General features: G+C 45.3%; 2 protein-coding genes across 8 annotated transcripts in view; one reads left to right on the plus strand and one right to left on the minus strand.

Annotated features, from left to right (window-relative positions):
- Positions 1-980: 980 nt before the first annotated feature.
- B3GALT6 (beta-1,3-galactosyltransferase 6) lies at positions 981-15,429 on the minus strand. 2 transcript variants are annotated; one of them, XM_069241099.1, is made up of 2 exons: positions 15,305-15,429; positions 981-7,222 (listed from the first exon to the last, which is right to left on the minus strand). In XM_069241099.1, exon 2 carries the CDS (start codon positions 6,808-6,810, stop codon positions 5,803-5,805), a length of 1,008 nt encoding a protein of 335 aa, XP_069097200.1. In that variant the 5' UTR covers positions 6,811-7,222; positions 15,305-15,429; the 3' UTR covers positions 981-5,802. The 2 variants fall into 2 exon arrangements, with proteins under 2 accessions (XP_069097200.1, XP_069097199.1); XM_069241098.1 differs by lacking the exon at positions 15,305-15,429 and adding an exon at positions 14,884-15,010.
- SDF4 (stromal cell derived factor 4) overlaps positions 15,365-27,898 on the plus strand; it is a 165,147-nt gene continuing 152,613 nt past the window's right edge. Inside the window, exons 1-3 of one of the 6 annotated variants that reach the window (XM_069241093.1) lie at positions 15,408-15,480; positions 15,928-16,036; positions 17,085-17,225. In XM_069241093.1, the coding sequence (XP_069097194.1) occupies positions 17,129-17,225 (97 nt within the window). In that variant the 5' untranslated portion in view covers positions 15,408-15,480; positions 15,928-16,036; positions 17,085-17,128. Of the gene's footprint in view, positions 15,481-15,826; positions 16,045-17,084; positions 17,226-27,898 lie in introns of those variants that run through there. The other 5 variants (XM_069241095.1, XM_069241092.1, XM_069241097.1 and 2 more) reach the window with 5 other exon arrangements.

Genomic DNA, 27,898 nt, shown 5'->3' on the forward strand with positions numbered 1-27,898 from the left:
CTGAAGGTTTGGGCATTCTCTTTCTAAAGATCACTTGATTTGATGCCCAACGATGGTGGTTTCCCCATAGAGAGAAGCAATTTCCCTTGCCAGGTCTCAAGTCTCGCTGATACCCTGCATGTCATATGCTGCTCCTCAAATCATCTGTACACCAGTATAGGTAAGGGGTTCGAGTGACATCCAACAGGTAACAATTGGGCAGGACGCAACCCTTTGCACTTTGCTTTATAGGTGTGAGTTTGAGCAGGTGGCACTATGCTTCAGAAGAAGACAAGTGAAGCTGAGAAAACCCACCCGCTCCCAGCATGCTGAGGTTAATAGGGAACGCTGCATAAAACGTGTTCATATCTGAAAAAATATGTTATGTGCCCATCCCTCTCATACTGTTCGCTGTTCAAGGTCGTCTTTCTCCCCTGCAGCAGTTCATTGGATTCCCACAGCTGCATCAACCTACAAAGTGCTTTGCTGAGGCAGACTGTGAGATGGCTGACTGCTAACTGTCACATCACTGATGATAAATCCAGGAGAATATATCCTCTTGCTAGCGCATCTGGGAGAACTGCATCCCCAGTAGTATGTGCTCCTGTGAACCAAGCCTCGTTACTTTCTGGGTTGTGAACTTCAGTTAGGATGAGTTGTGGCACACTGTAGTTGTACATGAAAACGTGTCTCGCTGCCTGCCCTTGCCTAATAAAGATGCAACTGATGCTGTACCCAGCAACTTCGGCTCTGGCACCTCAACACTGTGAGCACCCAAATTGTCCTAGAAACAAGTAAGACATTCAATTCAGTGAACATTTAAGCAAGCTGCTCATGCACCAACCAAATAAACACAAAGGAACCTCTTACTAGAGGAATATTTGCTGTATCTGCTCCATGCAAGGACTGCGGGCAAAGGCAGGTGGCCATAGCAAAAATTTAGGCAACCCTGCACTTGGTGGAGCTAAAACAGTTTTACTGATTACATTTTACAGGAACTGTACGTTTTAATAGATTTTATTGTAATTTAAATAAAAGATAATACAGTTCAACTTTACATATAGAAATACATAATTTCTCCAACCCCATAACATTTCTTAGATGCCCTGTCCCCTTCAATCATGTGTCCCAAGTCCCCTCTTCCAGGTTTCTTCATGAACTCTGTTCCGCTGCAGCTTCTGACCCCATTCACTGGCCCTTTGTATGCTTCTCTCTCTCGGTCTCTTTTCTCCATTCTAGAACGTGGCTGCATCATTTTTTACTGAATAGCTATGGACCTATGTCTACCAATAAAGAATTTGAAGGACAAGCAGCATGTCGGGGACTGCAGATCTTGGAATGCTTTACCCTAGTAATCTAGTAGGAGGCCCCGGTGTTTCCTGAACGTTTTTTGCGTGGCCTGTGCTGTTTCGGTCATTTTTCCATGCCCAACTTCTACCGTAGTTTATGGAACAATGTGCTACAGGAACTATTTTGCTCATCTGTAGGTTAAGTCCCTTTCTTTTCCTAAAGAGAAACTGACGCAACCTTTTACATTTTTAGGTGTCATCTGAGTATTACTTTTTTCTGAGTCTCTAAACCTACATTATTCTTTAACAGTAGCTGTGACAGCTTCAGGATATTACCTTTAGAGTCAAAGCCCACAAGGAAGGTTTTCGACATTTAGTGACCAGCACCGTACTACCAAGCCACCCTGGAATTCCAACATGACAGGCAATGACTGTCATAAGGTCTTCTCAAGATTTCCATGTCCTCTGAATCTCAACAAAATGATATATATCACCTCCAAGATCATTGCCTTCACATCACAGGTGTACATTGTCGGACTTTGTATCACGGTGCAGGCAGCAGTAGCAGATTTCAGATACCATTGATACCTCTCCAAACCAGCAAGAGTTGAATCAGCATGTTCCAATGCCACATTATAGTAGAGGAAATGGATGACCTAAGACATGGCTACTCACAAATATTTTCCCAGGGGCCAAAAAGTTTGTTCTGTGATATGAGCAAGGGCCACACTGAGACCAGCAGTGGCATTCCGGGGCATGGGAGGGGATGGTTGTCGATGATGTGGGTGTAGGGAAAGTGAAGCATATACATCTAGTGGCTGAACTGCACAATGAGAAACCAGAAAACCTTGAATTAACCCAGGCTACTTAGAGTCAACATAACAACTTACTTGCCTCCTATTTCACTATTGGCAGTGTTGTCAGGGTAGGGAAATTTATGTTTATAAATTCATGTTTGAAAACTATCACTTAAAAAAAAGTAATTCTCAATGCAATGATATATTCCGATGTGCTAAAGTGAAACTGTTCTGCATGTTAATAAAATACACTTTTCAAGTTTTGAAGAGACATCATCATATTTATTTACACTTTTGCTTCAAGATGTGCTGAAGGTGTTTTTAAAAGTTAGGCGGTGCTGTACTCCCTAGTTACTTTGGCCCTCATTACAAGTTTGGTGGTCGGAAAACTCCTAACCGCCAAACTCACGGGGTGGAGGCAGCTATCATACTGGCTGCCTCCCCAGTCATATTACAATGTTCCTGCCAGTCAGACTGGCAGGAACAGTGCTACGATATTGGTCTCGGCTTCCTTAAGGGAGTTGAGATCAATACCATAGCACACCAGTACCCTCGAAATGCGCAATGTCTGCAATGCACATTCTGAGGGTGCTGGGCTGAGGGGACCCTGCACAACCTTTCCATGGCAGGGGCTCCACCATGGGAAGGCTGGCAGAAACAGGAGTCATGATCAGCACGACAGCACTGAGTTCAGTGCAGCCATGGCTGACCACTAGTCTGACCCCCTTCAGTCCATCAGGAACTTTGTTCCCGGCAGAGACGGCGGTCCGACTGCCAGGGTCGTAATGTGGCAGTCAGACCACCTGGAGTGCAACGGTCTGACCATCATCGGGAGTCTAGCGGTCCTTGAACCGCAAACTCGTAATGAGGCCCTTTTTTATTTATTTTGCATCAATTAACCCTTAAATAAATACGTGCCTCCTTATTTACATTTTTTTTAAGGTTTAGTGCTGAGTCGAGCAAACAGCAGCCCAGTGGGCCGCATGTAAAGGTCAGGGGGGCTATGTGCGGCCCCAGGGTCATACTTAGAGTAGCAATGATCTAACATAATGCATTGGAAAAGACTGCACAATATTTGGAGTAGCGCAGCCCTGGAACTTGATGGTGATTTAAATTACAGTGGTTTGACAATATGTCTTTTTTACTTTTATACACCTCCCAAACAACAACAAAAATTCAACAAAGAAATTCTTCCATTAGTCACATTTGTAAAAAAAAAAAAATGGAAAATAGAAGAGCAAATAGCAATCAGCACAAATGTTAAGTTCTCAAATTGTATTTGACGTGCCTCAACCTTAAGGTGTAGTCTGAGGTATATTGTTTGATGGTTGAAATTTAATATCATTATTTATTTTCATCAAGAGTTAATAGTGGGTTGAGGACACCAGGGAGTTGGCATCTAACACTCTACAGAACTCTTACAATAGTTAGTAACTGATTAAGAAATCATGTACTGCCCCTTGCATCTACACCCTACACATTATCAAACAACACTTAGTATTTACATATCTGTAAAGTCAACGGTTTTTGCAAGAACGTTGATGGTGTTTCCCTTCTGCAGCTCCAGCAAAGTTGACTGGACTGTACATAGACAACCAGCTTTCCAATATCTATCTATCTATCTATCTATCTATATATATACACACACACACACACATATATATATATATATATATATATATATATACACACGCACACACAAACACACACACACCACCCCCACCCCTACCTTTCAAGGAATATGTGTGCTCAATTCAGACATTTTTCTTAAGTTCTAAACATTATCTTATTATAAAAAGTGAATACTAACTGCATTTGCTTGTGGACAAATTCGCAAATTGGATTAACATGGAAAAGCAAGTATGAGTTGTGAAAAGGATAAGTCAAGTGATTTCTCACTAGTGGACCAATTAATTCACTGAGGAGAAACCAACTTATGATTTTTGTGCTTTAAAAGTAACATTATCCTGTACTGTGGATTTAACACAATAAAGGGTATCTCAGGGTCCTGGGTCGTTTAGTGACCGTGTACTAAAAGCAGCTGCAATAGTTACAATGACACAGATGTGCAAAAACACCATGCACTGCAGTTTTGAAAGAAGAAACCTTCCATTTACTCATCTCCCACACCATTTATGTGCCATCCCTACCTGACAAGTCTAAAACATTCTGTAGGTCAGTGATTCTGCTCTCCACTTGAGCATCTGGCCCACACCTTTATGCTAATTGAACACTGGTTTCAATCTTATCCTTGTTTCTCAACACTACCCAACTAGAGCACAACAATCAGCAATGCGTCATTCCTCAAAGGTATTTGGTTTCACCCTGCAACGTAGCGCCATTTCCCTTTACCATGAACCACACCATCATCCTACTCTACTACTCCATTTAATGCCCTGAACTGCTCCTTGATGCTCCCCCCCACTTGTGCTTCAGTGTAATTTCATCTTCCTCTTTTCTGCTACCACTTTCCTGTTTAAGACTGTCCCTCCTAGACATCAAACCACTCTTCCGCGGAGTGACGTGTATCATATCATGTTCTGCTCTAGTTAGATTCATATCTCACCACTTATGACTGTACCACTCCAGTCAACTCCTTGCCCTGGTCAGGCCAGAACGCCGTTCCACCTCGTTATTAACAATACTGAATTACTTAGAACAATCTGCCCAAATCTACCTGCTTTTGCTTGCACCTAAAAATCCATGGAAAATAAAGGGCTTTTTCCTCCAAGAATGCTCCTTTCCAATTCAGGAGCCTGAAAGACAATATTTGCAAAAGCAAGCAAGGGTAAATAAGTATGTATGTACAGCTTTTTGTATCGTGTAAACCTTGCAGGACACCAATGGGCAGTAAAATGGGCAAGAACCCTGAGAGACCATTCAGATGAGACTGACTGGAAGGAAAATTAGAGCGAAAAGAAAGCAAACATTTTGAGGCACGATAAAGTGCAGGAAGGGGCAAGCTAATACGATGATTTTTACATTATCTGAAAAAAAAGAACTGTGGTATAATCAGCAAAATTAAAAAACAAAAAATCAAACTAACATTTTAAGGAACTCTGTACTCAAAAAAATAGAAAGCCCCACTAAAAAGTATTGTAGTATAGTGTGATTGTGGTGTTAGTAGATCCTGAATGTATAATGCCTTACATGTCCCAATATAACAAGATGAAAATAGAGCCTTAAATATATACGTGCAAAGTCAATCTTAGGAAAAACTGAAACTTACTTCTGGAGGTGGCACCTCCTATAAATTATTACGAAATAGTTTGCTTCCTGGATTGCAGGTATCACAATACACAGTGTATACTGACTTTTAGCTGCCATCGAAATAAAAGTACAGGAATTAGAGAAAAAAATGTTTAGTCCATATGAAGCAATGTACTGGTTAGACAGTGCTTCAAGATTCAATAATAAATGTAATTTGCAAACAAGCCCTGTGACAGAGTGCCTGCACCGTCTCTTCAGGCCAAGTTTATGCACTTCCGAATCACGGATTCCAATGTAATACACACACAACATAAGTCAGCTAATGCCACCATGAGGAAAAGCAACTAAAGTACCATCTCCGTTGGTGCTAAATATCCATTTGATGTTCTACGAGTAACTTGTGGTGGTGTGGAAATGAGGATGTACAAGCAGGTTATCGGTGCAAATTCTACCTAGGATTCTTTTTAGAGTATCCTACTTGTTATAGTTGCAGTGATGAGAACATCAGACAGTGGCTGTCTGGGAATTCAAGGAATACCGTCCTTTCTCTGGCAGCACTGCGAAGGTGGCACTTCCCAATCGTACACATAAGAAAGTCTGTGTCGCACCTCCTCCTTGCATAGGCTTCCATCTTGGACCAGACTGCGGTGTTTTTCTAGCATGTCTTCCAGACTCTGCTTGTGTGTCACAAGGTACTGGTTGCTGCAACCCCGAGATTTGTACTCTGTGTCGAAGCGGGGGTCGTGCACCCGCTTCAAATTCAGTGGCGCCAGCCACGCACCCAGAGAGACGTCTTCATTCTGCCAGAGACCAAAGTAGTCACGATTCAGAGCCAGGTAGCGGACTAGGTCCCAAGAAAGCACATAGCCACCACCAAGGGCATAAGGTAAGTAATAGTCACACAACACCCAAGCACTCTCCTTCCACCTTCCACCAGCTTTCACCCGCCCTCGACCTGAGAAGAAACCCCAGTAGAGACGGTGCGGCTCCTGGGCCCGTAGTTCTTGCAGCATGACATCAAGCCGTGCAAACGTATCATCATCCGCTTTGAAGACAAATTTGAAGTTCAGGTTCTTGTCGAGCCAAGTGTAGGCTTGAAGGACTTTGGTGGTCAGGTTCTCATAGGAGTCACGTAGTTCTGGAAGGAGCAGGAGATCCCCATGCTGCATCTGTTCTTCGTCCATCTGCCGGCGTTCCTCTGCTGACAGCCCTGCAGTGCCAATAGCAAAACGTCGCCAGACATCAGGTGGTCCAGGAGCAGAGGATGTTGAAAGCCAGGTGCTGCGGATAACACCACGCCGCTCAGAGTACTTGGGTCCACTGACTATGACAACTGCCAAGAAGGCTGACTGTAGAGAAAGAGGGTTATGTCCACCACCGTTGCTGTGGTGAGCAGAAACATGAAGTGGACTTCCTGGTCCAGTCAGGTCTTCTGATGCACACTTGGAAAGGTATAACAGAGCAGTCACAAATATAGCCACAGCACCCAGAGCTAATGCTGTTTTATGGCGACAGAAAAGACGTAGAAAATTCATGTTTGACTTTTTCTTTAGATGTTACTTTTGTGCTAGTGGAAATGCTTATGTTTTTGCAATTGTGACTCCAGAGTTCTTCAATAACATCCACGTCTCTGAGGGATACACCCCAATACTCCAGTGACACACACACTTTTTGAAGAAAAAAAGTGTTCATTTCATAAAGTTCCTGGTAAAAGGTAAAGCCGCAAAGCAAAAAACAGCAAATTCCCCCAATCTTGATATTTATTATATGAAAGGTGGTGATAATTTAGCCAAAAGCACATCAGAATGTCATTAAAACACTCAGCAAGTATGCTCCTCTTGCATTTCCCATGGTAACGTTTAATAAGGAAAGAGGTCAGCGTTAGCTGTATGTTGTACTGATACCACCCTTGCTTTCTGGACTCACGACTCGGGATGTTTCGGAGGACTGCAAAATAAAAAAAAATGCAATCATTAGTATTTTACCACAGGCAACGGTTCAGAGTATTGATCAATTGCCCAATTCAAAAGCAGAAGAAACGATGAAATTTTGTAAGAAATATAAGCAACTGCAGTTTAATCAGTTTCCCTGCGGCTGTTTTCGTACCCTAATGGTGGAAACAATTATTTTTCTAAAGCAGAAAATATTTTTAAATTGTTACTTTTTAGCAGTCTTTAATGTTCTGTTGCTCACTTTGAATATATTGTAAACATTTTAACTACGTTGGGTGAAGTGGTAGCATAAGAAAAAAAGCCTGCTCCCCAACGCTACCATTTCTTCTCAGCCCATCTCTTTTGTAGTTATAATTCAAACATGCTTTTTCCTGGGTTTCTATTTCTTACATTTTCCTTAGATTTTGCCTTGCACCTGCCAGACTTGGGCATCTGTTGTCTAGAACGAAACAGTGTTGCCCGGTCTGAAAGATAAAAAAATGTAAAGAAAAAACCTTCACCTGCGGAGATGACACAGTGCCACCTATTGAGCTCAGCATGTACGAGTACAACGTCGCCAATCGAGCCGAACAAAACAATGCTTTGTCAGCAACCCTGAAGAGACTTAAATGTAACAGCCTATTTATGCCTTCACGGAGAGCCTCTCGTGGATGAATTACCTCAGTCAGCTCAAGCTGCTCACTCATGGTAACTCTAGGTTCTACCAAGCACCAGAAGTCGCCAGCAACAATCTTGTGGGTTAGGAAGAGTGTTTTTCAACTCTTAGTAAACTTATTGCTAGGCTCCCAGATTTCAGAAATCAGCTGCCAGAAAGAACATAAACTGGTAACACTGGATAACCAAGCCAAGGTTGACATTGTGGATTAGACATTCTAATTATGAAGGTTTACTGTTTAAGGTACAGGCCTGTATTTGAAAAAGGCGAGAGTGAGAGCATGCAAAACCGTGGAAGTAAGAGCACCGAATAAGGGTGATTTAAGATGATAGTCATGGCGTTCCTGTACAATGGTTAAGAACAAATTCTGATGTTTTAAAATATTATTAAATTGAAGAGCTAAAAATGCAACACACTTACAGAAAAAGGGATGATCTGGAAAGCATGAGTCAAGAGTGGTGGATGTGCTTCTAAAGCATAGCAGTTCACACACACTGTGTATAATCAGTAACTGCTATTTAATGAACAGAACTAGGGATCCTAGTAGTTTCACTTTATTAAGCACATTATGCCTAGTGATGTTGACAAAACTTGTTGAAATTCATCTTCGTATTGTGGGATCAGTTAGAAGCTATAATGATGGAAAGGAGTACCACTGGAGGCCCCAGTGGGGTCTGAACGACTACGGAGGTAAGGAAAGCTGCAATCTCTCAAAAGGAGTGAACACTGCAGTTTCGAGAAGGAAGGAAAGTGCCAAAATGGAGTGGTGAAAATGTGGCCAGAGCAGGAGCACGGAAGGAGTGAGTGCTGCGGAAGCCTGACAGGAAGAAATACTAAAGGTTCATGGAGGGAGTACTATAACCGTAGGAGTGTGGGAGGAAGTACTGCTGCAGAGTCCTGTTGTTGGAGCTATAACAGAGAAAGAATCACAGTATCATGAACATAGTGTGACATGAACTTGGAGAGAAGCACTCGGTGCTGGAGAGGTCTGCAGGGATGAAGTGTTGCAGATTTATAGATGGACGGGACGCTGCAGGCACCTGGAATGGGGGCATTCTGAAGAAGGGTGAAGGCGAGAGTGGTATGGTGGTCCAATATGGCGCTATAGGAGTCCTGGTGCCTGTAAAAGGGCCCTCTTCCCTGGAGACCCACAAAGGACACACACGCTAGTTCTGGTGCACGTGGAGACTGCCGTCTGCAGCCCCTGATTTATTTTTATAACCTTGGGCTGAAGGCCCACCCTCGTGCCCTGCGAGGGCAACAAAGTATGGGAGAGCCCGGGTGGCTCTCTACATCCCTCCCATGTTTCCATGAGAAAGAAATAGAACAGTAAGCCAAAAACGAAATGGTAAAACAAAGTGCACAAACACAAATGCTTTCCTTGCGACCGTCCCTTCCCACACTGTGTTCATTCCAACCATAACCCCTCCGGGTCATGAGGTCCTTCTTCCTTGTCCTAGTATGGGGTACACTATATTGAGCAGCCTTAGCTCAACAAAGAAAGTCTTTCAGCTGTCTACTGGGCGCAGGATTAGGTCGGAGATGATACTTCTCACTCCGACTGATCAACACCCTGTTGTCCATGTCACCTGACCGGTTGGCCCCGGCATGAGGCAGCGCCTCTTGGGTGTCAGTCGATCCATCTGCTCTGCATTCCGGTGTAACGGCACCCTCTTCTTCCTCACATTCGGCTACCGGCACGACACCAGCTTGTTTGAAATGTAATGCATTTCTTGTAAATCGTTCGCCCCGACAGGCGGTCACCATGGACCCTCGGACCGTTGCCACCTCCCATGCGTCTGGCTCAAATAGTGGTGGAACTTTCCTCCCGAGTGACGATTCTTCACAACCACATGATCACCCACTTGAAGATCACAACAACTGGTTCGTCTCCTTTCATTTGCTTTTTGGTTTGTTACCTGGCGGTGCTGTTGGGTGGCCTCCACGTCCAGTTCTGGAGATTCCCAGTGGGTGTCAGCCGCAATGCAGTCTCTCGGGGCTGTCTTGAACAGCAGTGCTGCTGGAGCACAACCAGTTGTGCTGTGGGGTGTCTGCCGATAGGCTCTTAGGAACTGGTGCAGACCGTGTTCTCGGTCTTCCCTTCGCCCCACCCAATCCTCAATGCGCGGCTGAGGATATAAACCTTTCTACGTCACCATTCACCTGGGGCCAGTACGGCATGATCTTGCGGTGGCGTATAGCAAGCTTGTCAAGGTACGATCTGACCTCTTGACCGTGAAAGGGGGGGCCATTGTCCGTTCTGATTTCGTCTGGAAGCCCAAAGACCGCAAAGGTTTTGTCAAGCACTGGTCTCACGTTTTCAAAAGAAGTGGATACTACCACCTGTACAATGGGAAAGTGTACGAATCAATCATGACCATGGTCAGTCTCCCATCAGGAAAACTTCCAAAATCCATACTCAGTTTGGACCATAGTTTCCGGCTGGGAGGTTCGGTGATTACTGGACAAACAGGCGGCTCCACTGAGGTGATTATACATGAGTGGCAACCGAGCAGGCGGATTGGACTACAACGCTCACAAAGACTTCCGTGTTCTCCTTGTCCCCTTCTTGGGATTCATCCAGTGTACTTGCAGACGGGTGTCCGGGCAGATAATCAGCCGGGTTATTCACGCCAGGCCTGTAAACAACTCTGAACTGGTAGGGTTGGAGCAAGACAGCCCAGTGTTCGATCCTTGGGGGAGCCAAGCGCATAGTCCCTGCAAACAACAAGACCAGTGGTTTGTGATCTGTCACCACTTGGAATTCTTGTCCGTAGATGTACAGGTGGAAGTGATTGCACACCCATCAAATCGCCAACGCCTCCCTTTCAATCTGGGCATAGCGGGTCTCTACAGCTGACAAGGCTCTGCTGGCATAAGCTACGGGGGCCCACTCCTGATGACACTGTTCTTGTAAAAGAACTGCACCCAGACCCACCGGAGTGGCATCTACCACCACCTCTGTTCGTTTTTGGGGGTTGAAATACACCATGGCGGATTTGTCTAGTAGCGCTGCCTTCACATCCTGGAATGCCTTGTCTGCAGCAGGGCTCCATTCCCACTGGTGAGTCACCTTAGTGAGCTGTCGGAGAGGCTCTGCCATCATAGCCAGCTGGGGTATGAACCGGCCACAGTACGTTGCTATCCCCAGGAAGCTTCTGACTTCTGTGGCATTCTGAGGAGTCAGGGCTTGGCGGATGGTGTCTGCTTTGCGCGGGTCCACCTGCAGACCTTCTTTCGAGAAGATGTACCCGAAAAACTCAATGGATGTCTGATAGAAAGCACACTTTCATCTGTGTAGTGTGAGACCCTTGTCGGCAAGTCTCTGTAGAGTGGCTCTCATGCGTTGATGATGCTCCTCACGTGCCTCGGAGTAGATTAAAATGTCATCACGGAGGTTGATTACCCCAGACAGTGTTTCCCTGATGGCGTTCTGGAACACCTCCGCTGCTGAGGACACCCCAAAGCTTAACCTTTTGTAGCGTCTTAGCCCTACATTTGTCAAGAAAGAAGTGATGTTCCTGCTGTCCGGGTCCAGCTCTAGCTGGTGGTAGCCAGAGTTTAGGTCCAACTAAGAGAACCACTGTGTGCCATTGAGATCCGCTATTATGTCGTCCATGGTGGGCGTGCTCTGCCGCTCTCTTCGGATGGCTCGATTCGGTAGACACATATCAATGCAGAGGCGTATCGCTCCTGGTTGCTTGGGCTTAGGCGCAATCACCAACGGCGAAACCCATGGGGTGGGCCCATCAACTTTTTTGATCACCCCTTGGTCCTCCAACAGCTGCAGTTCTCGCTCAACTGCTGGCTGTAGATGAAAAGGCACCCGATGGTGTCTCAGAGCAACTGGCGTCACGTCTGGACCGACGTGTAACTTGACAAGATTGCCTCCGAGTCTCTACAATCCTGCAAACAGCTGCGGAAACTCGCTGAGAAGGGATTCGGTGTGCGATTCGTACACCTAACGAGCAAAGAATACTAGTTCTAAGTCTTCCGCTGTGTGGCATCCCAGCAGGGTGCCTCGATCGCCTGCGACCAGGTAGAATTTTGCACAAGTGGAGAGTTGCCCGTTGGTCACGGATACCTTAATCATGCCTTGCAGAGGAAGCGGGTCACGTCCGCCATATGTGTAGATCTTGGTGGTACTCGGGGTTAGGCATGGTTTAGTAGACAGCTGCCGATACATGGCATTGCCCATCACATTGACTGATGCCCCCTTGTCTATGAGCACTGTTGTGGGTGTCATTTATCCTCACTGTGCTTATGGGGGCTGGTCGCCTCTTGTGCTGTCTCCATCCTGTAAAGGAGATGACAAAAATGTCCTCTTCCTCCTCAAAGATTGGCATTTCTGACTGTGGCCTCTTTCCCTTTAGACTCCCCTTGTCTGCCTCTTCCTGTCCTGTACATCTTGGCAAAGTGATTGTTCTTGCCACACCTATAGAACGATTTTCCTCTGCCCGGGCACCCACACGACGATTTGTGTTCATAACCACAGCTGCCGCACGCCCTTCTCCTGGCCTTGAGGTTGGCAGCCGACGCACAGAGGGTTGACGGGGCTGGATGGTGTCAACACCTGTTCTTCCTTCACCGGGGATGGGCGCGCCGCTGATGCAGCGAATATGGATTGTCCTCTTGTTGCGGCTATGGCGTCAGCACGGACAGCAGACAGTTTGTGGGAGCGTGCCAGAATCAGGATCTCATCTAGGGAAATACCTGGTTGGTGCATGATCAGTTTCCAGAGCATGTTGGACTGGCACCCCTGGATGATCTGGGCTCTGATCTCCTTGTGTTGGTTTAGGCCCACACGTGCTGGCAAGCTTCCTGAGTCCGGCATAGAACATATCTACTGATTCAATGTCTGTTTGCTGGGCCTGACGCACTTTGAAACGCTTGTAGCCAAGGTTCAGCTGATGGTAGAAGTGCTTGTTTAGCGCAGCTACAACAGCCTCATAATCCGTTCTGTCACCCGTGTTGGGGAGTGAGTCGAAGAGTTAATGCAGTTCGTCGCCTCCCATCAGTAGCATTAGGGACCTGCGCACTGCCCCATCCGTCTCTCGTGGCACAAAAATAATTGTCCAAACGACCTAACCAGAGGCGCCACCATGGTGCTGCCGTGGCAGGGTCTATTAGTTGACTGAACAAGGGTAGTGCGGCTAACGAGGAATGGGCACTGGGGGTTGTAGGCGCTAGATGCTGCTCCTGCTCCTGCTGTGGGGCGCTCATGCTGCCGTTCGCCGCTGTGGTAATCGTGAATGAAGCGCACTACACTAACGTCCTGCCTCTTTGTCTGCTTATTTCTTTACGCTCACCCTTAATAATAGGCATGTGTGGCAGGGGTCCCAGATGCTGGTTATGTGTGCTGGTCTGGAGCATTGACAGTCACTGTAGCCTTCGAACTAACCATGTAGCTGTGTGTTCTTGGTGATAAACGTTTTTTCTTTCGTTTGGAGCATGGGGCCTAGACTCCAGCTGACTCGTCGAGTCCTTTCCAGTGTGCCCTTTTTGTATTTTGCAGGGTCGCATGTGGCCTTTTAATTGTTGCAGGTGCCCTCAGGGTCTTCTCACCTCGCTATGCTTTTCAGACCAGGGCAGCAGTACTGAATTCCTCACACGCACAAGGAACCGAAGGTGGCGCCGGCACAGCAGGCTTTGCGCTCCTCGCCCGATCCGGGGAGCGCGTTCGTACCTTGGACGCAGATGGTGCTCAGTCATGGTAAGGCGCTGCCGTCAGCTGTCACTCTCTTTTCCGTGTGCACGATGCAACGAGGTGTGCGGCACACACCGCTCCTTTCCGTTGGGGGGGAGGGGGAAACCACCATAAGGCTCGAGCGCGTGGGCACAGAGGAAGTCAACAGTTGATTTTTATTTATTTCTGTTGATCCTACTCGTCGCCAGTGTAAACGGGCCCTCCTCCCTGGAGACCCACAAAGGACACACATGCTAGTTCTGGTGCACATGGGGACTGCGTCTGCAGGCCCGGATTTATTTTTATAACCTTGGGCCTAAGGCCCGCCCTACGAGGGCAACAAAGTATGGGAGAGCCCGGGCGGCTCTCTACTGTGCCTATAACGACTACAATGTAGTCAGTTACTGTTCAGACAACAGACTGCTGATATTGCAGATTTAATGTAAGAAGTGGATCTAATCTAGGGGCTTTCTTTAATTTAGATGTTTGCTGCATGTAGTCCTCTTTATTTCAGAACAAATTAAGTCCTCCAGATACGTGAGTGCAAAGAAACATTATTGTGAAGATGCGATCATTGCATACTGAATTGCCAATTCTGGACTTTTTTTGAGAAATCAAATAATTTAAGGTTACATTTCCATCTATCAATTTATTGCTGGGTATACTAAAGGGTCTCCTCCGAAAAGTATAATGAATGACTATAATTGAACATACTACTGAGGGCGATGTTTTGCACAGCTGGGGCTGCGTCAATCAAGGCGTCTCACACAAGACATGAAAATGGCACGCATTAACACAATGCAAAGATGGAAACGTCCCACATATATAAGGAGAAAAGGGAGTCGGCCAGTTTGCCCTTGAAAGCTTCCTCTTGTAGGAAAATAATTAATGTCCATGGATTTCAATGCAATCGCCATATAAAGCCACTCAACATCACGCTCTTTGGAGAGTGAAAAAACTGAGAAGCGTGCTTTCCCAATAATCCTTGTGTAGACTGCTTAGGATGGACGTGGCAACGCAAGTTTTCCATCTTCCCATGTTGGTAGCCTCCGCGGAATGCGAACCTCCAGACCGACAATTCCCCTAACTCTATACTCTGTCCCTGCGTATGCATACAGGTGATTCATGTAACCTCTGCTTTATATGCAGAATACCCCAGTCTGGGGGCCCAAGAGCTAATGACGCCTCCAACGTCGCACTGACTCTTAATGCGATGACTACCTGCTGGGGCCATCCTATCGTGTGCAGTTTGCCAATGAAACTACCAGAACTGCGAATCTTCTTATTTAGGGCACTTCCCGCCCAGAGTCCTTACCTCAAAGTGATCTCGCCTTTTGGTTCCAGCTGCTTACGGATATCCTGAGCTGTTAAGATTTCTTGTACGATTGCGGGGGATGGAGCAAGGAGGCATGATAGTAGAAACTAAAACAGGACTACCGTGGCTGTGTAGATGCGAACGGTACGTGCTGCTCGCTCAAAGACGGAAATAGGTGTCTAGAAATATCGTTTTACCTATTCACTGCCCTTAACCGCTACAAAGTTAAAATAGTAGGTAAAGAAAGGATTTCAATTAATGCTAGAACAATAGGTAAATACAGCAAATATAACGTGAAATATTTTGAAATTGCGTTCTAAAATAACCTCAGAAGAAAATATCTGAGCAGCATGTTATTTTCGACGGTTTCCTGAACATGTTTCAATTGTGGCATTTAGTATCGGAATCATCAGGAGCATACCATATCAAAATGGCCGCCACCTCTATCACGGGTGGGCGAACGGCTTCAAACGTCGGTAGCTCTAAAGTTCCATTGGTAATCGGCTTCGGTCAAAGTCTACATTGTTTGTTTCTAGGAAGAGCTCTGTTTCTGCCCTCACCGTAAGGAAACAGAAGTAATTTGCCAAATCTCAATCGGTAGGACGCATGAGATAATTAATTCTTCAAACCTCTCACTATTTAAAAACAGGACATTCGCGAGGAGTTCTCTCTTTAGGGTGCTATGCTATTTGTTGGCCAGAACATTATCGGGGGCTTTTCCAGGGCACCTACAGCAAGGGAAGTTTGGGATCTTGGACACTGAGATTACTATTTTTCCGTTAAGTGGCGGGGGCTCCTGAACGAAGATGTTGCTAATGACATATCAGATCGGTGTGCAACTTCTTCGTCCTTTTTCGTGCGGGGTAGCAGGGGAAGGTCGAGACGTGATTGCTCACTAGGAGGTGGGTTTATGAGCGTTGAACCAATAGTGCAAGAGGAGGGCGGAGTCTTGAAGGTAGTCGTGGAGCAGGGGTTACGCAGATTTCGAGGAGTACTTGACATTATACGACACCGGGCACTGTCTTCTGTTTATCTCCATGACAGGAAGCAGGTGACGCGGCACTGTACTCCGTGCTCCCCCCAACAGAAGCAAGACAGAAATTTGCTTCTCATCACTCTCTGGTGGTCCCCGACGACTTAAATGCATTGTGCGGTAAGAAGGTGTGTTGGGTGTGGAAGATGACTGCGATGGATTTGCGTGATACTGGGTATCTGGGGTACATGTTCTCTAAGAAAGTGCACACAGTCGGATGTACTATGCGTTCTGGGTGCTAGCAATAACCATTGAATATAGACAAGGTGGTATAAAGCGGGGGCCAAGGGGGATGCCGGTACAGTTAGACAGGCAAGATGAAGAAGGCTGTGAACCAATCGTACAAAGCGAAGACATCTGATAGGACCAAGTAGGCTGAATTTAGTGGTCTCTGGAGCCAGGTGCGCAGTGAAAGAAAGGGAACTACATTGGGGATGTTTTATTTGTAGGGAATTGGTGCTTAAATCGGATTATCAGGTGGAGAAGATGTCGAGATCGACTTGCTGGTGTAATAAAATGCGACAATCAGACCTTCTATATAAGAAAGTTCATGAGCTTGAACTGTGTGCTTGAGTGGTGGAGTGCAGTGGCCCCGCTAATATTCGTATTCGTAGCAGGAGGGCGTTCTGGGTGGTGCTGCTATCATTTTGGGAAAATATATTGTCATGCATGTCGTTTATACCAGCTTCTGAATCTGGTAAGGTAGTGCTATGACACACCAGTTGATAACAAAACTCGTTACCCTATGTTGCTATGTCATAGAGGGATTCCAGGCCACACTGATAGGGCTCTCTAAGAGCTTGTCAGCGCAGGGCTGCTCGTCTGATTTGAATGAAAGCAGAAGGTACACCTCTACGAGAGTTAAGGAATGCTGGTAAGGTGGTGGAGGTTGGTTAAGGATGACTTTTAAGAATGTTGGGGGAAAATTCAGATTTTCCTAGCTTTAGTGAAGGAAAGTCTAGATTTTATTAAAGACACGGAGGCGAGTATTATGCTTTCCTTTCTTGCTTTAATCGAATAGCAGCCAAGATAACATATTACAAAAACTACATATCCCATGAAACATGGGGAAAGAGTCAATAGTGATGTCACAAACAAACAACCAATAATGAACGTCCAATCCCAATAACCATCTTAACTACGAGCAACAAGTCCTCTTTTCTTGCAGGAGCAGGTCAAAGCGGACGGAATAAAGGAATTATAACCAAAATAATGGAAACAGCTATTAATAAAGTGAAAAAGTCTTTGGCAAAGTCCAGAGAAGAAAGAGGAGACAGTTCCTTGGGGAAATCACAACATCCAGATAACGGTAAGTGATGAACATGGGAAGTGCCAGAAGAAAGATGACTCCGAAGAAGGGCCGTACACCCGGAATTGACCTCTTCAGGATGAGACGATTGGTTCAGGAGGAGCCGGCACTGAAAAAGAAAGGGTGGGTTAATAAAGCGGTGGGATAATACTCGCCTCCGTGTCTTTAATAAAATCTAGACTTTCCTTCACTAAAGCTAGGAAAATCTGAATTTTATTACAAGAAGGGAGGCTCTTATTATGCTTGTTTAAAGCATATTAACAACTGAATCAGCCATAGAAGAAATAGGTTTGCAATAAAAGGTTCTAAAGGTAGTAACATTAGACCAATCCGCTGATCTAAGAATGTCCTCCAAGCGAGCTCCAGCCCAAAAGGCCTTAGAAGCCATGGCACCTCTAGTAGAATGAGCTCCAAAAGCGGTAGTGTCAATACCCGCAAGGGTCATAACCCATTTAACCCAACGAGCCAGGGTAGGGGAAGAAACGGGTTTATGAGGTTTAGAAAATGAAATCAATAACTGGTGAGAGGAGGACGTTCTTAAATCTGCAGTTCTGGCAATATAAACTTTTAAACATTTACCAACGCATAACTTAGGATGCAAAGGAAAATACGGATAATGAATTAAAGAAATGTTGGTTTTAGTTCTTCTATGAACTCTAAAAGTTACATTAGAAGGAGAAAACTGGACGGAAGATATATCCAAAGCTCTTACATCAGAAACACGCTTCAAAGAAACTAAGCATAATAACATAGTCAACTTCGCAGAAAGACACTTTAAAGAAAGTAAATCATTATCGAGCCAAGAATTGAACAAATTTAAAACCAAATTTACATCCCATAACTGCGAGTATCTAGGAGTAGGGGGATTAGAAAATCTTACTCCCTTCAAAAGACGACACACCAGAGGGTGTTCTCCAACCGGTTTACCATCAACTCGAACATGTTCAGCAGAAATGGCGGATCTATAAGTATTCACTGTTCTATATGCCTTTCCTTGGGAAGCAAGAGATGCTAAAAAATTAACAATTAGAATTACATCGGCTGAAAAGGGATCTGAGTTCCTGTCCAAACACCAGCCACACCAGACCAACCAGGCAGACTTGTAGGCCTTGGATGTTCCTGGGGCCCAAGAGTGGCGGATATATTGAGCAGCCTCTTCCGAAATTCCTGGGGTTTTCCAGGCTGACCCAAAATCTTCCAAGCTACCAGAGTTAAGGAGTGGTCGAGAATCATGTCGTGAGATCGTCCTTCTGGATCCAGCAGGAGCTCTGGGAAGGAAGGAATCAGGACAGGAGAGTCTATTGACAATTCTAGAACCGAGGGGAACCAAGGTTGGGTTTGCCAAAAGGGGGTCACCAATACTAGGGAGGCTCGTTGACGACGAACCTGGGCTATAACTCTGGCAATCATCACAAAGGGAGGAAAGGCATAATTGAACTGGGGAGACCAGTCTTGGAGAAAAGCGTCCGTATCGAGAGCCTGGGGATCCGGTCTCCAGCTGTAAAAACTTGGGAGGTGAGAATTCAATCGTGAAGCGAATAAATCTATTGACATGAGGCCGAATTTCGAAGAAAGTTTGTTGAACACTAAAGGATGAAGACGCCAATCGCTGGAATCTTTTAGGTAGCGTGAGCACCAATCTGCTATGGTATTCATTTTCCCCGGAAGGTATTGTGCCGTGACCGACAATTTTCGGAGAAGGCAAAATTCCCAAAAGCTTTTGGCTAGATCGGCAAGGGGTTTGGATTTTGTTCCCCCCAGATGATTGATCTACTTCACGGCGGAAATGTTGTCCATCTTTAGAAGAATAGAACAGTTTACCCTGTCCTTCGCAAAGGTCTTCAGAGCAAAGGAGCCTGCAAGCATCTCTAAACAATTGATGTGCAAGGCAGACTCCCTCCCTGACCATACGCCTCCAGTCGAGACGTTGCCACACCTTGCGCCCCAACCTGTCCGACTTGCATCGGATTCTAATACTAGATCTGGGGCCGAAGAGAAAATAGCTCTTCCGTTCCAGGCTTCCAAATGATCGAGCCACCATTGTATCTCTGCGCGAGAATCCTGATCTAATCGAACGACGTCCGAGTACTGAAGGCCCTTGCGGAGATGACGAATCTTTAGTCTTTGGAGAGCCCTGTAATGTAACGGACCCGGGAATATGGCCTGAATGGACGAAGCCAATAGGCCCACAATTCTTGCTAAGGATCGTAGAGATAGATGGGAAAGACTGAGGACCTGTCGTAATTCGTGCTTTATACGACTTACCTTCTGATGGGGAAGGGACAGAGATGTGGTTTTGGAATCTATGAGGAAACCCAGAAACTCCACCTGAGTTGAGGGAACCAGAGAAGATTTTTCCATGTTCACTAGAAAGCCAAGGGATTGTAGTAGATGAAGGGAAATGTGCAAGTGTTGCAACAGGGTATCCTTGTTCTGAGCCATAATGAGAAAGTCGTCTAGATAGACGATCAATCTTATTCCCTGAGCTCTTAAAGAAGCTACCACTGGTTTCATCACTTTCGTGAAGCACCAAGGAGCCGAAGCTAGACCGAAAGGGAGGGCTTTGAACTGAAAAATCGAGTCTTCCCATTGAAACTGAAGGAACTTTCTGTAAAAGGGATGGATAGGAATTGCAAAGTAAGCGTCCTGAAGATCCAGTCGAACAAACCAATCGCCCTCCAGCAGAATGTCCCTGAGATGCAGGATCGATTCCATCTTGAAATGATTGTAGACAACATAATTGTTGAATGATTTTAAATTTATCACTGGGCGAAATTTCTTGTTTTTCTTTTGTACCAAAAATATGGTGCTGAGAAAACCCAAGGGATGGAAGCAAGTCTCTTCTATTACATTTTTTGAAATTAAAGATAAAATTTCTAGATTCATCAAACGAGATTGTTCTTGAGAGAACCTTAGAGGAAGAGGTAGAGAGGTTTGGCTGGGAATTTGATAGAGATCTATGCAGTACCCTTGAGTGGTTTGAAGAACCCAAGGATCCGCGGTAATTCGGTACCAATTTGACAAAAAATGGGCTAATCGACCACCTACAGGAAGAGGGCCAAAACATAAATCTCTTACCTGAGACCTGTCCTCCCCTTTGACGGAAGCTTCTGCTCCTGAAGCCCCTTCCTCTTTGGGGATAGAACTGAGGTCTGAAGTCCGTGGAGTAGACGGAAGAGCCTCAGAAACTGCCACCGCGGGTGGCGAAACGGCCGGTAAAGCGGCTCCTTCCTTTACCGGCCCTGGCAAAAACTCTGGAATTGAAGATCTTCTTCATTGAAAATTGAGCCTTATCCAAAGTTGCAAAGGTAGAAACATATCTACCGAGCTCTTTGATAAATGAGTCTCCAAAAAGAAGGCCGTCCGCCTGCTGTCCTTCTTCTCTAGCTGCGAAACTGCCCAATTTAGGCTCTATCTTGAGCAAAAGACTCTTGCGTCTCTCTTGAGAAATTGCGGTGTTTGCATTTCCCAGCAAACAAATTGCCCGCTGGGCCCAATTGGACAGAGCTTCAGGGTCAATTTGTGAGCCTTCCAACCTGGCATCCTCAGCTAAATCAAGGATCCTAGTTAAAGGACCAACCAAATCCAATAATCGGTCCTGGCAAACGGACCACGCACGGTCGACTCCTTTCTTAGGATCCTTACCAAACTTGGAGAAAAATAACACCATGTTAGGATCAATTACCGGTGTGGAAGTAATTTTACAAGGAAGGGAGGGACGGGGACATTCAGATCGTAGTTTATTTCTCGTGGCTTTATCTAACGAGTGTCTCAAATGACACGAAACATATTCCGCCACGTGATCCGACGGGAACCATTCCGTAGAATTTGGATGGTGAATTAGTGTTGGATCAAACATTGGTTCCCCCATAGCATCCAGTACTGTGAAATCATTAACCTGTGAAGGATTTGCATCAGAGAGAGAAAATTTTAGCCTCTTCTCTAAAGGCCCTTTCCAGGGGTCGTCGGAACCCTGTAAATCATCATCGTCCCCATCATCATATTCCATTTCATCATCAGTATCCCTCAACTGAACAATATTCAAAGGAGAGGGACCCTTTTCCACCGTTTTGGATTCCTTACGGGGGGAAGGACCAGCCATCTGGGGAGATTCATCAGCGCTCGATTGAATTTGAACTTTGGAAAAAATGCGCTTTTTACCTTTACCCGGTTCCAAATTATTAGAACCCTGAGAGGATATTTTCTTAAAAGACAACTCTAGCTTTTTTGACATTTGTAGCATAGACGAAGAAACAGCCTGTTGTACAGTATCCTGAATAAAAGAATTCAAATCAGCTCGTAAATTATCCATATCTATGTCATTAGACTGATCAGTTACTTGTTTTGACATATTAAAGAATAAAATGCTAATAATAAGTAGGATGCCAGGCAGGAAAAAAAACCCAAATTGAAAGGGAAACTGTTAAAAAAATTAAATAGTAAAGTAAGGGTTAAAATGTGGCGAAATCGGAAAGAAATATACAAAAATACTGAAAAGGGGGCGTGTCGCGCCTCCCGCGATGAATCCAAGCCTCTCAGAAACAGCTGAGAGGAAACGGAGCCTTCCGATGCAGGGAAAGGGTTTCCCTGACGACGCGTCAGTGCCGGGCCGAGCTCTTCAGAGGAACGCGTCTGAGGAAAGACGCGCTCCTCAGGAGAGATCGGCGGGAGAGCCGAACGTTCTAAAAGAACGCTCCGCTCTGCCTGTAAAGCGCGAGGCAAGCGCTTCTGGAAAAAACAACGGCGAAGAGACGGAAATAAATAAAATAAATAAATTAACGAATAATAAATATTTACACGAACACAATTCCAAACTATAACATAAAGAAACTAATGTTAATACACACGAAATACACAAGAGAAGAAAAACGAGATGAAGAAAGAACTTATCTTGACTGCGAGCAGCAAGAAAAGAGGACTTGTTGCTCGTAGTTAAGATGGTTATTGGGATTGGACGTTCATTATTGGTTGTTTGTTTGTGACATCACTATTGACTCTTTCCCCATGTTTCATCGGATATGTAGTTTTTGTAATATGTTATCTTGGCTGCTATTCGATTAAAGCAAGAAAGGAAAGCATAATAAGAGCCTCCGTTCTTGTAATAAAATTCTGCAATGATGATGGAGGTGAGAAGAGAACAATGATATGATGGCTGACGTGCCAGGGGTTGTTGTAACTGAGTGGAATAAAAGTTCAACTTTATTTATACAGCATCTAGTCACTTCTTAAAATGTTCAGAGAGAACCCAATGTTGATCGGTTACCCGCCACCCTAGGATTAATTATCCTCTCTTCCATTACCTAGTTCATAAGGGTACTAGTTGTGCTTCATTGATGACGGGTACGTACTACTACCATGACCTCCCAAACAACCCTACTAAATTCGCCCTCATTTATCTCACCCTGCTACTAGGATCTCCCTAACCCTTCCACAGAATCTTCCCTCCTTCATCCCCCTTTACTCATCCCAAGCCCCTGGGATGAGTAAACGAGGGATATACTCCCAATGAACACTTCTGGATTTATTTTCTCCTCCACCCCTCCATTACTCCTGTCAATCTAACTAACAAACTCTCATATCCACGGCTCAAATTAACTCATAATAATACTAAAACTGTACTCATATTTCCCGATACTAATCAATCACTAATTCTTGTTGGGTTCCGGAGAAGCGTGCTACTTGCCGAAAAGCGCTTCAACGCCTTGTTAGGGGTCATAAGCGCTATATAAATACTATTACAATACAATACCAAGAAATTAATCTTCCTTGCTCTCTAATGTGTGTTACTTTGGAACAAACGAGAAGTAAGCTCTGTCTTAATAACTATTGAATTTGGTATACTTAATTGTGCTGTTGAGCTTTCCACATGCCAGACAATCAGGAAAGCATGTATTGAGCCACCCACAGATGCCATACAACCAGATTATGCACCAGAGCCATCCATAAGACGTTCTCCTGATCACTGTGCCTCTGCTGTGTTTAAAGTAAACCTATTGTTAGAAATTGCCCTTTTGCAGGGTTTTCTCCAACTGTTTTGCTTCTGACCTCCTGTTTTTGATTCTGTGCTGATTTTTGCTTTTTGCTGGCTTTAGGACTATGGGCAATTTATCACTGCTGACAAGTGCTACTGCTCTCTGTCTAAATGGTATTGGTGATTGGTTTAACCAAGATTGGCATATTTGGTTTACTATTAAGTCCCTAATATAGTGCACCATGTGTGCCCAGGGCCTGTAAATCAATTGCTACTAGTGGGTCTTCAGCACTGATTGTGCCACCCACATGAGCAGGACTATGAGCAGGACTGTAAACATGTCTCAGACCTGTCACTGCAGTTTCTGTGAGTGCAGTTTTAAACTGCCATTTCGACCTGGCAAGGGCACCCAATTGCCTGGCCCAAATCTTCCCTTTTACTATTTGTAAGTCACCCCGAAGGTAGGCCCAAGACAGCCCGACGTGGAGGGTGCAGTGTACTTAAATTAAGGTAGGACATGTACTGGTGTGTTTTACATGTCCTTATAGTGAAATGCTGCTAAATTCGGGTTTCACTATTGCAAGGCATAACTCTCCCATTGGGTAACATGGGGATTACCTTGAAATATCTTTTATGTGCAATTTCCCATTGGGAGCAGATAGAATTATGGAGTTTGGGGTCTCTGAAATCACAGTTTAAAAATACATCTTTTGGTGAGGTTGGTTTTTAAATTGTAAGTTTGAAAATGCCACTTTTAGAAAGTGAGTATTTTCTTGCTTAACCATTGTGTGCCTTGCCATCTGTGAAATACATATCTGGGTCAGGGTGACAGTTGGGCTGTTTGTAAATTCCCTCTAGACAGTCATACGAAGGGATCTTAGGTTTGCCCTGCATATCCTAATGGGTTTTCCTGAGCTTTAGTGGTGGGAGAAGCTGACACTTGCACTTGAATAGGGCCATGCCTGTCCTTACACGAAGCAGCCTCCAACCCCGATAGAGTGTATCTGGTGCCAGGGCAGGAAAGGCAAGATTCTGTGCACTACAAAGTTTGTCTACTTCTAAGGCAGAAATGGGTATAAGTACTGGACTGCTGACCCCACAAAGTTAGAATCCTTCTGGACTGAGGACATTCTTCCAGGAAGGAAAGCTGGATGCTGTAGGAGGGACTGCCACTCTCTGCCTGTTGCTTTGCTGTGCTCGCCTGCTGCTTGCTGCTTCTGTCCTGCGAGTAAAAGGCCTGGGCTTTGCTTTCTGCATCCTGCTTCGAAAGGTTCTCCAGGGGCTTGGACTGAGCTCGCCTCCTGTTAAGAAGTCTCGGGGACATCAAAGACTTCATCTGCCAGCACCTGGGCTCTCTTGCTGCGAATCCTGACTTGCCAAGTGGTGCCAAATCCAGTTCCTGAGCCCTCGGGAGGGAGTTCTGGAGCAACCAAGAAGAAAATAAGTACATAGACTCGAGCGACTTCGGAACTGGCGCCTCTGTCTGACTCCGTGCCGCTGCCTGCACCAGAGCTGTAGTCACCACTGAGTGCAGCAAGCGACGCCACAGGCCCGATGCCTCTGAAGTCCCGCCATAGCATGAGTCCTGAGTTCCGTGGCACTGACTTCTGTGACATCTGACTCCGCTGTAGCGCCTGTGGCACTGGGGTGTGATTGCAACACTGTAAAGTTGATGCCTCGCGTCTTGAACTGCTGGATTTATTGACCCCTGCCTTATCATAAGGAACCAATGCCTCACCACTGACGCGTCATCACCTCCCCTGCAACCATAAGAAATCAACGCCTCCCCTCCCCTGCCTAGCAGTAAGGAACCAGCGCTTCTTCTGCCTAGTAGTCGTAAGGAACCAGCGCTGCTCTGGTTCCTTACTGCCACAACACCTCACTTCCCTGACTCTGTGCAACGTCTTTATTTCCTCGTTTTCCAAGGTACTGTTCCTGGGGTCCGTGCAAATCCGTGACCAGACCCTACTCCCTCGCGAGTGGCGTCAGACTTTTGGGAATTACTCCGTCAAGATGTCATGAAAGCTCCGGTTGGAGCTATTGTGTTTCTAAGCGATATACTAAGATGAAATCTTTGAAAATGTGTATCTTTGCTTATGTACGTTGCAATATTGTATTTTTTGGTCTTGTTTTACTCAGATAAAGTTTTTGGCTATTTTTCTAAACTGGTGTGGAGTATTTTCGTAGTGTTTTCACTGTTAGTGTGTGGGTGTGTGTGTACAGATACTTTACACATTAACCCTGAGATAAGCCTTACTGCTCATGCTAGGTTATCAGGGGGCTGAACAGGGGTTTTCTTAGCTGTGTGGCTCCCTTACCCTGAGTAGAGGGAGGGTCCCTACTTGGACAGGGTGCAAACCACGGCCAACTAGAGACCCTATTTCTAATGCCTATCATGCACAAGTTTCAAGCGTCTGAAAATGAATCACCCCACTTCCATAAAAAGCAAGACATTGCAGCACCTCCCTTATTCCCAGCAAAGGATTGTGCCCCTCATTGAATGACACTGCTGAATGAAGACACAAACATGTCTTCTCAATTCTGGGCAGAATCTCTGTAAATGACCGTGAAAAAGAACTTTTGTATACCAAATCAAGAACACCAAAAAGTGATCACAAAATTGGTTCACAAAGCCAAAGGTACTGCATTTTTACTTTAATCATATTCATTACTATTTCAAGATTGAAAAAAATAACTGATTTCTTTTAGTGGAAAATGGCAATGCAAGCAGTAGCAGCTCCGAATTCCAGGAGAACTATCAGGAAGACTGGGAAGATAATGTGGAAAGACTGGTGCAAATCATTCAATAATACTTGGAACCATTTGGTTCACATCAAAATGCCAAAAATCTAGGGGTGGGAGGAAATGGTGGAATTTGATTCTGCAGAATTTAGCGAAACTGCATTCAAATTCTGGAGAATTCTACGGCAGGCGGAGTGGGCTTCTGGCACTATTTCCGTAGCACAAAATGCACCCTTGTGTCCAAAAATGGGTGCAAGGCTGCACTTTGCTCTACAAAATAGCACTGCGAAATACCAAATGCACTGCTGTGTATACCCCTCGGCACACTTACGTACTTTGAAGTAATCACTGCAGAGTGTGTGAGGGCACTGAGGGGTATGCACTGTAGTCCATACCCCCGGTGCCCTCACATACCTTGCCGTGATTTCTGCAGAGAATGTAAGGGCGCCGAGGGTTATGCACTGCTGGTGTATACCCCTGCGCACCTTTACATACTCTGAGTATATAAACTTTATATATTTTGAGTATGTAAGGGCACTGAGGTGAATGCACAGCAGTGCAGTCAGTTGTTTTTAAACAGGGCCAGAAGACGGACCAGTCCCTTTAGGTCTTAAAAACAAATCACTGCAGATTAAAGTTTAATCTGCAGTGGTTTTTGCACATAGAGGGACTGTTCCCTCTTCCAGCCCTGTTTAAAAACTAAACACTGCAGAATAATTCCAACGGTGAAGCAGCCGAAATTATTAGTAATTCTGCGTTGCAAGAATAACACAGAATTACCAAATTCCTTCAGTAGTTACCCTGCCGGAATTAAAACATTATGCCCACCCATACAAAAATACAAGAGGAACCTGAGATATTAATTTTTAAAGTAAGAGTAGCGGCAAGAATCATAAGTGCCCATGATAATTAATGGTTGTGAAAGGCCAGGACCTAGGCAAAATTTAATGCTGACCTTGACAAGCATGGGTTTAATACACCAACCAGGTGCAGCCTAGTCAAAGATTTTACCTTCTGACTTCCCATTGCACACAGGAGTGCACTTCTAAAGCCCCCCAAGACCTCAGAGGATGCACCTAGAGGCTGAGAGGTTGCCTGACAAGAGAGCAATAGCAACGTCCAGGCTCATTAGCCTCTGATCAGCTCAGCAGTTTCAGGAAAGGTCCCTCGTTGCTTGCCGTGTCTCTAACTTGAACCAGGGAGTCAGGTTTCTGACATTTGGAGTCCAAATCTTTGTCCCTTATGCAAGAGAGAGCAGGTCTTGTCCTTTAAGGCTATTTTCAGGTTACAGATACCACGTTCAGTCCTTTCTGTTCTTCCTCAGGTTTAGGAGTGTTCTGAAGTGGGTGTCTGAGATGCTACATTTGTTTAGCATGATCTAATGGGAAGCCCACCACACTTCAAAAGCAGGGTTTATCATCACAGATTCTGAAAGCAACAGAGGCATGTAAGGCTTGGGAGAGCAAAAAAAAAAACTGGAGGAAAGGCGAAGCAGGGGAAACAGCATAGAAAGAACAAGGATTTGGTGGTGGTTAACAGCATATGCGGGTGTTGGATGTATCCTCTTTTTCCATGTGACCCCCAATTTCTCCCTGATGTCAGTGCGTTTTGACTGTGTCCCTGGGATTCTGCTAGCCAGGACTCCAGTCCTTATGCTTTATGGCCTGCTTGTCAGAGTGGGCTACAGCCCATTTTAACTCCTTTTTGTTCACCCTGTTAGGGGTCCACTTGCACTTGTGAAGGAGGGGTGGGAGCAACCCTTGAAGCCCCCCCCCCCCCCCCCCAGACAAGACATTGTGGATTATTTGCTTGGCCTAAAATCAAGCATGGCTGAGTACATCGAAAAGGCCACTAAAAACCTTCAGGCAAGCCAAGAAAAAAAAGAAACAATGGCATGACCAGAAGGCTGTCCTGATTGAGTACCACCCAGAACAGAAGGTGTGGGTATGGGAGCTTGTGG

Source organism: Pleurodeles waltl, chromosome 6, assembly GCF_031143425.1.
Source record: "Pleurodeles waltl isolate 20211129_DDA chromosome 6, aPleWal1.hap1.20221129, whole genome shotgun sequence".
In the NCBI taxonomy this organism is placed as follows: Eukaryota; Metazoa; Chordata; class Amphibia; order Caudata; family Salamandridae; genus Pleurodeles; species Pleurodeles waltl.

Coding starts and splice junctions, on each gene's coding strand:
- B3GALT6 (XM_069241099.1), bottom strand. CDS start 6,810: ATGAATTTTCTACGTCTTTTCTGTCGCCATAAAACAGCATTAGCTCTG.